At 41.4% G+C, this 14531-nt stretch overlaps 1 protein-coding gene across 6 annotated transcripts in view; it reads left to right on the top strand.

Annotated features, from left to right (window-relative positions):
• Positions 1–14531, top strand: part of NFIA (nuclear factor I A) — a 395772-nt gene that overhangs the window by 326987 nt on the left and 54254 nt on the right. For 4 of the 6 annotated variants that reach the window (XM_021097779.1, XM_021097781.1, XM_021097782.1 and 1 more), the window contains exons 8-9: positions 11655–11833; positions 14102–14267. In XM_021097779.1, coding sequence (XP_020953438.1) covers positions 11655–11833; positions 14102–14267 — 345 coding nt within the window. The remainder of the gene's footprint in view (positions 1–11654; positions 11834–14101; positions 14268–14531) is intronic. The other 2 variants (XM_021097780.1, XM_021097784.1) reach the window with 1 other exon arrangement.

The following is a 14531-nucleotide window of genomic DNA, read 5'->3' as shown; positions in this document are numbered from 1 at the left end:
CCTTGAGCAGGGGTCCCAGGGTCCCTGGCCCAGAGGCCTCTTCCCTGAAATTAAAAAAAAAAAAAAAAAAGATAATAGGGTTTCTCATTGGTGTATGGTCTGGATTATGTGCCCACCCACAGAGCTGGGGGGCGGGTTGCCTCTACACTAATGACATAGGCTGAGGTGGAGGGAAGGATAGTTGCCCAAAGAAACAGTAGAGCTCTGCTTCTAGATGAAAGGGTGAAGGACAGCTGGGCAGGCAAAACTAACCGCTGTCCTGTCTGGGGCATAGAGCAAAGCTGTCTTGAGCGCTGGGCAGTGGGCTTGGCTCTCCCACCAGCCAAGTGCCCTAGTGCTGCAGCTGGGGCTTACAGAGCACAGCTGAAACCCAGGTTTAGAAAACTGACTATTAGTCCATACCTGGAAGTCCACGAAAACCATTCACCTCTTGTCTCAATTATCTTGTGTTGCTACATTGCACTGTATGATCCTGGTTACTTTTCATATATTTTCATTTATCCTAAAAACACAATTCTAAGAATTATAAATAGCCCAGAGTCAAGCATACTGACTGGCATACAGTAGATTCTCAACACATGCTTTTTATTATTATTGCTATTATTATTATTATTTTGTCTTTTTAGGGCTGTGTGCCCCCAGCATATGGAAGTTCCTGGGCTAGGGGTCGAATCAGAGCCTACACCACAGACACAGCAACATGGGATCCAAGCCGCATCTGTGACCTGCACCACAGCTCATAGCAATGCCAGATCCTTAACCCACTGAGCAAGGCCAGGTATATCGAACTTGCATCCTCATGGATACTAGTCGGGTTCGTTAACCACTAAGCCACTATGGGAACTCCAACACATACTTTTTAAAGGTGTGAGCCCAGGAGTTCCCGGGTGGCCTAGTGGGTTAAAGATCTAGCATTGTCACTGCTGTGGTGCAATTTCGGTCCCCTAGCCTGGGAACTTCTGCATGCAGTGGGCACGGTCAAAAAAAAAAAATTTTTTTTTAAAGGAGTGAACCCACTATGGATCAGGCACCTACACACAGTAATTCTGATTCTCAGAAAAATATTTTAAATTAGTACTATTTTGCTCAATTTACAGGCAAGGTAATGCAGATTTGAAAATATTAAGTTCCTAGACTCACAGAGAGAGTGAATGATTTCAAACCCAGAATAATAGAGCTCTAAACACCATTCAAGACATATAATTTCCATTTTGCAGGAAACCAAGGTATGTAGGAGGCTGACACAAAGTTAAGTTGATACCCAACCTGGGCTGATAACTTGGTCCCCTGACTTTAAATACTGGATTGATTCTTCTCATACTTCCTCCCCTTGTGTGAAATCCACCAACGGTAGGAATAAGTCCTTAAATCCTGTAAGGAGAACTCAGGAGGCTTTGAAACCTGTGCGTTAGTTATCACGTTGCTCAGAAACAAGGGCTTGAACTGCAGTATATGTCCTACAATTTGGTGGGGGGAATGCTGCTACTCAACCATAGCTTTGTTTGTCATGGGTTTTGTTTGTTTGGTGTTGCCGTTTTTAATTCGAACGTCAGCAAAGACGTGCCAGCAGCGCAGGTCCCTGCACTCAGTAACCCTCCCACAGACTTGAACACCTCCACTGAGCTTACTTTTGAAATTCTCTTTTGCAGACTGCCCTTCCACTAGGTCATTTGAGAATTAATTCTCTGCTTGTTTCTGTTAACCTCTGTGATCATCCAATCTATGGTGGGTTTTTTTTTTTCTTTCCCTTAGATGTTCTGATGTCTTTTATTCATCTCTTGTCCCATAGTATTGCTTGCAAATTATGTGAAAGCTCAAGCTTTGTTCATGGGACTGAAGTCTTGTCAGCTTTCCTTATTAAACAATCACTCTTCATATCTCCAATCATCTGCTGCTGTGTGGCATTTGAGCGCATTTCACATCAGCCATCAGGATGGTTTAGGCGATTTGTGTACAAGCATGGTCTATTCAGAGCAGAGGTTCCCATCAGGACCCAAAGGCTGGGGCTCTGCCTCCCAGAGCTTGAACTGGCACATTCACCCAGGACCTCTGAGCGATGTAAAAATATCACAGCCTTATATAACCAGACAGAACTTTAATTCGAGGAGATACATTTACCCCTATGTTCATAGCAGCACTGTTCACAATAGCCAAGACATGAGAACAAACCTAAATGTCTCTCAGCAGATGAATGGATAAAGAGGATGTGGTACCTATACACAATGGAATACTACTCAGCCATAAAAAGAACAAAAGAATGCCATTTGCAGTAATGTGGATGGACCTAGAGATTCTCATACTAAATGAAAGTATGTCAGAAAGAAGACAAATGCCCTATGAATCTATAATATGACAAATATGAACATATCTACAAAATAGAAACAGACTCACAGACATTAAGAACAGACTTGTGGTTGCCAGGGGGGAAGCGGGGAAGGGGAAAGAAGGATTGGGAATTTGGAGATTAGCAGATGTGAACTATTGTATACAAGACGGATAAACAACAGGGTCCTACTGTATAGCAGAGGGAACTATATTCAATATCCTGTGATAAACCGTAATGGAAAAAAACATGGAAAATATATATATTCATATATATATAATATCTGAGTTACTTTGTTGTACAACAGAAGTTAACACAACATTGTAAATCAACTCTACTTCCATGAATTTTTTTTTTAAATCATGCCCTTCCCAAAGCCACAGCATCTTAGAGACTGAGTCCAGATATACCTTAGAACTTAATATTCTAGAAACATTCAAAAAACAATTTCTTTTAAAAGCACATATTCCCTTATTTCAGATTTTTTTATCTTTTATTTTGTTTTGTCTATAGGGCCACACTCTCGGCATATGGAGGTTCCCAGGCTAGGGGTCGAATCGGAGCTACAGCTGTTGGCCCACACCACAGCTCACGGCAATGCCGGATCCTTAACCCACTGAACAAGACCAGGGATCGAACCTGCTTCCTTATGGATACTAGTCAGATTCGTTTCTGCTGAGCCACAATGGGAACTCCTATTTCATATTTTTTAGATTTCAGCATTGTTACATTAGAGGATAGCGAAATTGCCCACATTTAAAGCCAAGTCATGACAGAAACAAAACTAAAACCCAGATCTCTTGATCTAACTAGAAAATTTTCCTTAAAAGTACCCCAGATAGTCTAAAAAGCTGTTTAAGCAGTTAACATGTACTGGGTCTCTAATAAGCAACTCCCAGTAACAAATGCAGTGGAAGTTCAAGGGCAGTGGTAGTGATCCCCATTGTATCCGGGTTTGGAAGGCTGTGAAGAGGCTGTGCTCAAATTCTGATTAGGTGAGAAGTGTGCCAGGGTAGCAGGGGTCTACACGGTAAAAGGGGCGGTCAGAATGGACACTCAAGGATTACAGGTCTAAGTAAAAATCAGAGTCTAGAGCGGGACAGCCCCATATGATCAATATTTATGTTCTCATTTGTCCAAGAGACAGATAGGCAGCAGGTACCTCTTACTCCACTGTTCCTTTCCTCCTGTATATTCTGCAGTTTGGACAGGTGGTCTCTAGCACATAGGAGCAAATTCCAGTTTATTCACTTCTTACCCCCATTCCCATCCTTACCTATAATGGTATTACAAATAAGATAAGCTATTTATTGATGATTGCTCAACCATAAGGCCGGGAACTGCTCCATGTGCCTTATATGTGTGTCTCATTTAATCCTCAGAGCAAATCTGCGAGTTCCTGTTGTGGCTCAGTAGGTTAAGAATCCAACTAGAATCCATGAGGATGCGGTTCAATCCCTGGCCTTGCTCAGTGGGTTAAGGATATGGCGTTGCCGTGAGCTGTGGTGTAGGTCGCAGATGCGTCTCTGATCTGGCGTTGCTGTGGCTGTAGTGTAGGCCGGTGGCTATAGCTCTGATTCGACCCCTAGCCAGGGAACTTCCATATACGGCGGGTGCGACCATAAAAAGACCAAAAAAAAAAAGTCTAGGAGGTATTAGTCCCAGTATAAAAGTGGCCAACTGAAATAAGCTTGGAAACTTGAAGCATAGCTGGTAAATGATAGAGTTACAGTTTTTAAATCCAAGTCTATCTGACTTTCGAAGCCCATGGTCTGTATGTTGTGTTATTCTACTTTTCTTTTTTAAAAAATTGGACCGTAGTTGATTTACAATGCCATGTTAGTTTCAGGTATACAGCACAGTGATTGTTTTATATATATTTCTTTTTCAGATTGTTTTCTCTTATAGGTTATTACAAAACATTGAATATAGAGCCCTGTGCTATAAAGTAGGTCTTTGTTGGTTATCTACTACTTTTTTTTTTTTTTTTGCTTTTTAGGGCCACACCTGCAGCATATGGAGGTTCCCAGGCTAGGGGTCAAATCAGACCTGTAGCCATTGGCTTACACCGCAGCCACAGCAATGCCACATCTGAGCTGCATCTGCAACCCACACCACAGCTCGTGGCAGTGCCAGATCCTTCACCCACTGAGCAAGGCCAGGGATTGAACTCGCATCTTCATGGATCCTAGTTGGGGTTCGTTAACTGCTGAGCCATGGCGGGAACTGTTTGTCCACTACCTTTACTTTTCTGGCTCATAAGTTTAACTTGACATGATATACACACATGAATATCAGAAACCAGCACTTAACCAAGGCATGTTAAATAATGGTGGAAAAGGATAATTAAAGAATGACAGGAGTTCCTGTCTTGGCGCAGTGGTTAACGAATCTGACTAAGAACCATGAGGTTTCGGGTTCCATCCCTGGTCTTGCTCAGTGGGTTAAGGATCTGGCGTTTCCGTGAGCTGTGGTGTGGGTCACAGACGCGGCTCGGATCCCTCTTTGCTGTGGCTGTGGCGTAGGCCGGCAGCTACAGCTCTGATTAGACCCCTAGCCAGGGAACCTACATATGCCACCAGAGTGGCTCAAGTAAAGGTAAAAAGACAAAAAAACGCCTAAAAACAAAAAAAGAATGACAGTGGGGAGTGTCCGCCGTGGTGCAGTGGATTAAGAATCCAACTACAGCAGGTCAGGTCACTGTGAAAGTGCAGGTTCAATCCCCAGCCAGGTGCAGTGGGTTAAAGGATCTGGTGTTGCCATAGCTGCTGTGTAGGTCACAGCTGTGGCTCAGATTCAGTCCCTGGCCCAGGAACTTCCATATGCCATGGGTGCGGTTGTAAAATGGAAAAAAAAGAAAAAAAAAAAAGAGGCACAGTGGATAGTTAGTGGGGATACGGAAGGCAAGAAGAATGCTTTAGAAGCCTTCAAAAAAGTGAAAGAAAGGCCAGCTGGGACAGGGATGCGGTTTGGTAGCAAAGAAGTGGAAGGAACAGTGTTTGTCTAGTGCTTAACTCACAAGAGAGCATTGCAGGTGTTTGGAGAGTGAACAGGAATTATGTGGGTCTACACCAGGGGCCATTAAACTATGGCCCACCTATCAAATCCAGCCATCTGCATGTTTTTTTAAATAAAATTTTATTGGAACGTGGCTACACTCGTTCGCTTATGTCCTCTCTATGGCTGCTCCTGTACTATAGTAGCAGAGTCAAGTAATTGCAGCAAAAGCCGTGAGGCCCACAGAGCCTAAGCTGTCCTCTCTGGCCCTTACAGACAATGTTTGCCAAGCTGTGGTGTAGACTCTAAATCAGAGCAAGAAAGGTCTTTAAGTAGCTAAAATTGATCTAAATGAGAATTTTAAAAGACTATGGCCTGCCCCCCACCCCTTTCTCTATTTTTTTTTTTCAGTTTGTTTTTTCCAAAAGATGCTGTCATTTGATCTCTATCCTGAACATCTACCTTAAATGAAATCGAATATATGTTATCTTGAAAATCTGTAGCATATAGTTACTTTGGTAGCAATAATATAAAAATACTGCTGTTTTGCAAATCATCCTGCAGTAGCATATATTTCTCTCATTTGATATACTCAAATTGTTTCACATTCATCTCAGTGATGTTAAAGATATGTACTCCGTGTTTTGAAAACCTTGGCTTGCCTTAGGTCAAAGGTACGTTATTTAGGAAAGGTTCCACCTTCTAAATGCCTGAAAACCATTGCCAATTCCTCGTTCCTTGTGTCTCTGTTAAAATAAATCCCATGACTCCAAACTTCCAGGCTTTCATAAATGGCAAGTCTGACTCATGCATGATTTATAAATTATAGCTATGGACCATTAAGATAGATTTCTCAGCTTCAGGTAGGCTATCATGGTGTTAGATATTGTGGTTTTGAATTTCTAAAGAAGCAAACTACATAGTAGTTGACAAGCCAAACAATTCAAGTACCATTTGCCCTTATGAAAAGCTTTTTTCTTTTTTAAGTGCAATCTTTTCCCCACTTTCTGCTCCTTTTAGAGCTCTGCCTTATTAAAATCTTTACTTCTAAATATGAGCCGTCAGGAGTTCTTAATGCCACCTTGTACTCTATGGAAGTGGTTATTTTTGTTTAAAGAATATCTTACTGTGAAAGACAGATGCGTAGCTTTTTCGTCTAGCAGTGCTAAAAGAGAAACAGTTTGGAATCTCTCCTGTTGCCCCTGACTCAGTGTTGATTAGCAGTGAGACTAAAGTTGTGAGATGCCAGGGCTTGGGAGTGGTTGTTGGCTCTGTGAAGGAAGACGGCTGTGTGTGACGCTGTGGTAAGAGCACACTGCACCTGAAGGAGGGTTAGGTTTTACTGTTTGCACTGCTCTCCCGACAGCTTATCTTTGGAGCCTCCCATAGAAGAGAGACTGGGATTGAAGGGCTGATGCTGGAAAGCAGAAGCTAACGTGAGAAGAGTCCAAGTCTCTGTCCAAATATGTGAGAGTCTGCAGTGCTTCAGGGACAAGAAATAAGGCAATTAAGGCCATGTCAGGACTAAATAGAGAGCATATTTCAACCATAAAATCTTGGTTTGAGAAAAAAATACAAGACAGTTAATTAGAATTCTTGCAGGCGTTTGGGCCAAAACTGCTGGAAAAGGTAGAGGTGACTTTCTTCTGTCTCTTTTTCTTTTTAAGACTTAGACTGAAATTCCATTATCCAAACCTATCTAGCCATGCCTCCCTGACATCATCTTCTGTGAGCTGGAATATGTGTCCACAAAGCTGCCTTTCTGTAGTGGACTCTCAGACCAAGAATCAATTGTTGGACCACCGAAGTCTCCCAGTGCACAGTAATGACCTTGACCTTCTCCTTCCCCAGTGTTAAGCAATTCTGCCTTGAAGGAAGAATTTTAAGTTAAAAAAATATATTATCAATCACAGTGATTTTTTAACTTTTTAAAGCTAAAACCAAGATAGTCTTTTAAATAATCAGGGCAGGAGAGATGCAAACAAGTAAACCAACCTGCCTGACCTGCCTTCTTGTTTTTAAGTATCCAGTAATATGATCATTTTGCAATAAATAACTGAACCTACACCCTTTGGGAAATTCTGGGTCTCTGCTTCTTTAGTTGTGGCTACTTTGTTCAGAATGTGTAGGCGGAGCCATTCCAGCCAAAGAAACCTGATCAGATTTCCTTCCTTCTCAGCTTATTTGTATTCTTTGTGAAAAGCCCAAGTAGTTGTTTGAAACAAGTCTGGTCTCTGGTTAAAGTTTAAACTAGTGGTGAGATCCATCCAGAATGGGGTGTTTCTGACTCTTTCTGCTACTCCTGGCCTAGGGTAGTAAGAGTATTAGACCCCAGCAGCAGCCAATTTTGTAGTGCCTTTTAATACACAAAATTGTATTAACATCAACATGGATACAGATGGATGCCCTGCAATAAACTGTAACCACTTGAGAAAAGCCTTTATTGACTCTCAAGTAAATAATGCACATTTTAAAGGATCTAAATATGCATTTACATAATGTGCTATAATTTTTTATTGTGTCAACTACTCACACACACACATCCATAAGAGATGTTTTTCTCCGTCAAAAATTTGGACTCAGACCATTTTTTTTGTGCATTGCATTAGCACCATGCCAGATTCACAATGGTAGTTTCTCTTCTCTAGGGCCTGAGCTGACCTTCTCAAAATACATTTAATGAATTTTGCTGATTGAATGATTGGTTGATTGGTTTAACCCCAGTGACACTTTCTAAAATAATTTGCAAGTCCTTGGACAAAAAAATTGGGGCACATTAAAACATCTAATCCAAGAGAAACAAGAGAAAACAAGAAACAGGAAAGAAAGAAAACCAAATTTAGACATTGCCGAAATCTTACGTCAGCGTTTCAGAGCAATGGAAGACCCCGGCGTGGTCTCAGTGTTCAGGAAAAGAGGACTACTGGCAGGTTATCCAGAGAAATCGCATGTATTTAATAAAATTTAACAGAACTCTGTGACGTCTGTGACACAACTGTTTTCTGCTTGAAGAAATTAAAGCTGAGGATCTTAAATGATTTATATTCAGTTCCACAGTGGATTAATGGCTACACCAGAACGTCCAGGGCAAGCATGAGAAAGTAGGGGTTGTGAAGGATGACCCTTGGAAATACAGACTCAGCAGTTGTCTAATTTGAATCTACAGGCTAAATGATTTCCTGGTATTAATTAAGAATTAATTGATCCTTATAAATCAGTCATTATAGAATTAACTCCACATAGTACCTTGTGCTCTCAGTTTTGTGTTGAAATAAACTCTCTGACACAAAGAAAAGGCGAATACATTGTTTTTCGTAAAATGTAATAAGGAAACTAAGGCCTAAATTTATGTTTTTAATGATTTCCTTTTACGTGTTTAACAACGACAACAACAAAAAGAGAGCAGGCATGTTTATTAACCATTAAGGGAGGGATTCCATGGTCCTGTGGAATTATTTCCTCTTACCAGGTTTCTTTAGCTTATATCTGCCCAGTCTTTGCTCAAGTGATTTCTTCCCCCCCCCCCCCCCCCCCCGCCCTTGGGTAGCATTCCCTGCTGGCCACCACAATTTTCATAATCTAACAATCGTTCATCACTTTCTATTGAGCACCTGAAGCATTGTCACTTTATCATTAAGATCTGCTTCCTGGGGACTCTTGACAATGGAGTTGCCACCTTTGTGGTTGACATGCTGCAGAAGTCGAGCGTATCGTTTTGTTATGCTCAGTACGTTCCCAGCCTCATTTGGGAAATGCCACATTCCATCTCTAGCCAGAAACTATTCGGTCAAATGAAGGGCACTGGGTCAGAGCTTCTTGCTACCAGCAAAGACGACCATACCATATTAGATGAAAAAATGCCTTTGGTCGTTTAAAGCCAATAGCACAATTTGCACAGTAAGAGATGACAAGGGCCACTTAACTTTTTAGCTGCAGATTTTAACTCAGAGACAGAGATTCCAAGGTTAAACATTCAGTGTATGAAGCTGTGAGTTTTACCAGTTTTTCTACACGCTCTTTGCCAGGGTAAAACAATTTTTTTTTTAATTTTATATTTATCTGTATTACCTTATTAGTTTCAGTACCACTCCTATATTTAACCATTCATTGTACCACCTACAGATACTTACTGAATGCCAGACACTGTTTCTGGGGATATGATAATGCATCATTAAACGGATGGAAAAGATATTTACTAGGATGGAGAAGAGAGAAAAACAAGTATGAGGGGTCGAAGGTCACAAGAATTTTGTCTTTGAATAGGTTATGTTCACCGTGCCCCCAACTGTATGATTGAAGACACAACTTTGTGTTGTATCCCAAATCAGTGTTGTGTCCCAAGCCCATAGTCCGAGCCTAGGAATATCTTTGGATAGATTAAAGGCTGCTGAATGAAAGGATCCCATCAGGTCCTCTGCAACGTATGGACTGGATGGTTGCTTCTATTCTAAACCCCCATTTCTACTTTTTAAAAACTGCAGTTGCCATTCTGAACCTCAGAGTCCTAGCTACTCCAGTTATTAGTCAGGAAAGGCCCCAGTCCTAAAGATACCCCACTTGGGAACAAAGGACCCAGGGATCAATAGTGATGCATCCTTTTTGACCGTCCACGCCATGGGGGTAGTGGTAGAAGGCACGGCCTGTCTTTGTTAGTGCTCTTCGGTTTTACTCGTCATTCTCAATGTCAGAAAAGGCGTATTCTCCAAATATTTGGGTATTCCTTTGTTTTCTCTTTGCAGGAAAAGAAAGGAAAAATGAATACTCTTTGCAGGAAAAGTAAGGAAACATGAATTCTCTCATCTGCTCTCACTTGCGAGATGTTTTTCTGGCCCTCATTGAGAAGTGAGAGCTGCCATCTCGGCGTTGCTTGGTTTGAGGGTCTTCATCCTTTCCCACGCCCTTACACCCCCGCAGGCTTCACCAGCCACCCTTTCAGTTCAAGGGCAGAAGTTTTCTCAGGAGAAATTATCGAGCACCTCACAAACTTTTAAAAAACCTAATGCAGTCCTCTTCTGCTATCAGTGAAATTTAGCAGGGTTCAAATATAAGGGAGTGATAGTTGTCTGAGTCATCAGTTGTATGAGCAGAGGGCCAGCAATTGAGCAGGGGTCACTGCCTCCCTCCTCAGCCTTTGGGTCCCCTTCCTCCAACTATCATCTATGCATTTCTGAGTTTGGCTTTGAAAGGGCAGGAAAAAAAAAAAAAAGGCAACATTATTTTTCCATGCAGAGTGAGGCACCCAAATAGCATGGGTTCATTAAGTGATCATTTACTACAGACTTCAAAAAAAACTTCCTCCTGAATTAGTCCCTAGAAATTTCCTTGAAAAGGGGTATAAGAGCTTTAACAATGAATTATTGTCTATGGATAGCTCAGCATGAAAGGGGATCCATATGTGCAAACTAGAATTTGTCATATGTAATGTCAGTTAAATCAGGTCTAATCTACCAAATACATTTTTTATTGCTTGCTTCATTAAAAAGGCTCTTAAGGTAATGAATAATCTTCAGCTTCACCAAGGATTATTAATGCCTTTATAACTCATGTCCACTGAAAATAGAAAGACAGCTTGAAACTCTATCCTAATCTAACCTCCGTGTTTGTCTTAGAGCTTTAAGGAAGAAAATCTATCAGACCTATCCAGCGTTAAATTCCATCCCATGAGCAGTTATTGTGAATTGGGTCAAGAGAAGAAATTTTATTTTATTTTATTTTTGTCTTTATTAGGGCTGCACCCGCGGCCTATGGAAGTTCTCAGGCTAGGGGTCGAATTGGAGCTACAGCTGCCAGGCTGCGCCACAGCCACAGCAACACTGGATCCAGGCTGCATCTGCGCTCTACACCACAGCTCAAGGCAACTGGGGATCCTTAGCCCACTGAGCAAGGCCAGGGATCGAACCTGCCTCCTCAGGAATCCAGTTGGGTTCGTTACCAATGAGCTACCCTGGGAACTCCCAGGAGAAGAAATTTGTAAAGGAAGTCGAATCCACTTTAAAAGCTGTGGCAAAGCAAGCTTTTTTTTTTTTTTTTTTTTTTTTTTTTTGTCTTTTTGCCATTTCTTGGGCCGCTTCCCGCGGCATATGGAGGTTCCCAGGCTAGGGGTCTAATCGGAACTGTAGCCACCGGCCCAGGCCAGAGCCACAGCAACGCGGGATCTGAGCTGCGTCTGCAACCTACACCACAGCTCACGGCAACACCGGATCCTTAACCCACTGAGCAAGGCCAGGGACCGAACCCGCAACCTCATGGTTCCTAGTCGGATTCGTTAACCACTGCGCCACGACGGGAATTCCCAAAGCCAGCTTTTTAACCCTGAGGTTTTCTTTTCCCACAGCAAGCCCACACGCGACACCATCGACTCTTCATTTTCCGACATCACCCATCATCCAGCAGCCTGGGCCTTATTTCTCCCACCCGGCCATCCGCTATCACCCTCAGGAGACGCTGAAAGAGTTTGTCCAACTTGTCTGCCCTGATGCTGGTCAGCAGGCTGGACAGGTGGGGTTCCTCAATGTAAGGAAACTTCTTCTTCTTCTTTTTCTTTTTTTTTTTTTTTCAATTTCTGTGGAAATATTAACCGAATGTAAAAATAACAAGGGGAGACCTTCTGACCATGTGACATTGTGCTCTAATGTTGTGCTGACTGACTGCAGGCAAATGTCATATTTATTCTAGATTGTGGGAAAGTTAACTTACTCTAAGAGTGATTGGCTAGGGTTTAAAAACAGTGTTTGTGTTATCTTCACAACTGTCAAGTTTATGGGTATAAATCATCTCAGGGGTGAACTATATAACCTTCTAAGGTCTGTGGGCAGATAGTTTCACCTCATGCATACTAACCCGAGGGCTCACGCAGTTAACAAAATAGAAAGACCGAATACTTTTAAATAATGGTTTTGGGTGGTGGGGAGAGGTAGGGGGAGGAGGGGGCACAGATGTTTCAGATCAACTAAGTTGATATTTTTTAAAAAAGTAGTCCTCTAACCCTCTAGATCAAGTTGACCAGTGCTTGAACTCAAGATGCTAGAAGTAGTTTATTATAGTTTGTTATTTCTGCAAGTAGTTTTCTCTCCCACTTATCTTTGTATAAAGCTAAACAGTTATTCAGTAGCTTCAAATGAATGTCTTCCTTTTTTCTCAAACAAACCAAATCACAGTTTGAAATAATATTCCTAATGTAAAAGCGATTTTTAAAAATCACACATTTTATTTCAAATATAGAACCAAATGTTTACAATGGATAGCTACATCCCAAGGCCAATAATAATAACAATGAATTGGAAATAATATGCAGCCTAAAGCCAAATGCGGTTCTCCTTTTCGTCTGTTAACTGCACATGAAGCCACCGATTAGCCATAATTATTATTGCCTGATTTAGAATATTATATCACACTGCCCTATCACTGATTTTCTTCCCTTGGAGAAATACCTGATTCTGCATATCTGAGACAGAACAGGCAGCTTTGACTAATGTCTGGTGATGTGTTAGCAGATACATTTCTGTCTAGACAACAAATCAATATGGTGCCTTTTTCTTTTTGCTTGTGTATTCATTTACTTGGCTTGTTCTAACGCATTCACTTATGGACTTTTAGCCCACTCAGAAATAACACGCAGGCAAGTTTATTGGCAAGAAAGCACAGCATTCTGACTGTCAGATGAGATCGTCTTTGAGGAACAATCCTAAATATATCGGTGCATGTTGATGAGGGAGTGGGACTTTCTCTGCCGAATTATTAAGCCTAAGCTCAAAAGCCTAGGACAGCAGCCTCTCCTTTAACTGGATTTTGATTCAGGACTATAGCCTAACTAGGAGCTGTTAGTATTCTGACCAAAAGAGGCAGAAAGACCCTTGGGAAGCCATGAAAAGACTCGAGTGATCACCAACATCAGCTTTTAAATTTCTAACTTTTTTTTAAAACTAGTCCTAACATTAGCCTATATAACTGTCAAATGCGCAGTGTGTATTTTGATCAAAATTTTATAGGGCTTCAGGCAGGTCTCTTCATGGGACCATTTCAAAACACTGGAAAATAAATGGATTTTATTGCTTTCTTCAGAGGGAAACTTTTCTTTTGTTCAAGAGCTGTTACTTGGTTGTTCTAACATCAGGCAGCCAAATAAATATGACTCTTATGGCATATGCTTATATAATTTAAATCAAAATTAGAAGTGATATTTTTCCTTAGCAGAATTTTGACAGCTGAATTCTAAAGTTTCTGTGCCTGATGTTATACAATATGTGAAAGTAATTTTTTATGTTCACTTAACATATTTATTAAATGTTATATAATATCAACTTTGAAGAGTGAAAATAAAATATTTTTTTATCTCAGATGCATATTTAGGAAACTTCATTATATCTATATAAATAGGCATGATGGAATAATTCCACAACCTGTGTAAAACGCTTATATATTAGGTTAATAGTTAATAATCATGAGAAGGATGACACAGATAACAGTTAATACAGAATCAAAACATTCCAAGAACTAGTTGGCAGGTCATTTTACCGAACTAGATGCAAAGGTCAAAGTTATTCAGGAGATAAGTTTAGGAGACATGGAGCATGTGTGCCTAAGACTGTACTTTTGTGGAATGCCTTAAGAAACAACCCACAATTCTTCATCCATCTGCTCTTCTGGAAGAATTCAAGCAGCTAGAATACTTAGTAACTTATACAAAAAGGTGCCTAATGAATCTTTTCTTTTCAGAAGCAGCTAATGGTTCCTGTTTCTTCTTTTTCCTATGCATGTTTTGTTTTGTTCCCACCCCTGCAGCCCAATGGGAGTAGCCAAGGCAAAGTGCACAACCCATTCCTTCCCACCCCAATGTTGCCACCGCCGCCGCCACCACCGATGGCCAGGCCTGTGCCTCTGCCGGTGCCAGACACAAAGCCTCCGACCACGTCAACAGAAGGAGGTGCAGCCTCCCCCACCTCACCAAGTAAGTATAGCTGAGACGAGGCGCCGGTCACTTCTAAAGCTCTGTGTACTTGAATCCACACCTAAGCTTGGCCTCTCACTGCATAGGCTTTAGCGGAGCACACGATCCCCAGTGACAGTATGTTTGCAGAACCAAGACCAGATCAAAGCAAATAGCACTCTAGGGTACTACCAACAGCACCATGTATGGAAATGACTGGTGTTTGGGTGGATGAAATGATGTAACTGCATGCCCAGGACTGAGGTCAAGAAATGAATTATTAAA

This window comes from Sus scrofa, chromosome 6 (assembly GCF_000003025.6).
Source record: "Sus scrofa isolate TJ Tabasco breed Duroc chromosome 6, Sscrofa11.1, whole genome shotgun sequence".
Classification (NCBI taxonomy): Eukaryota; Metazoa; Chordata; class Mammalia; order Artiodactyla; family Suidae; genus Sus; species Sus scrofa.
The sequence above is the reverse complement of the archived record's forward strand: the minus strand, read 5'-3'. Positions and strand labels throughout refer to the sequence as shown.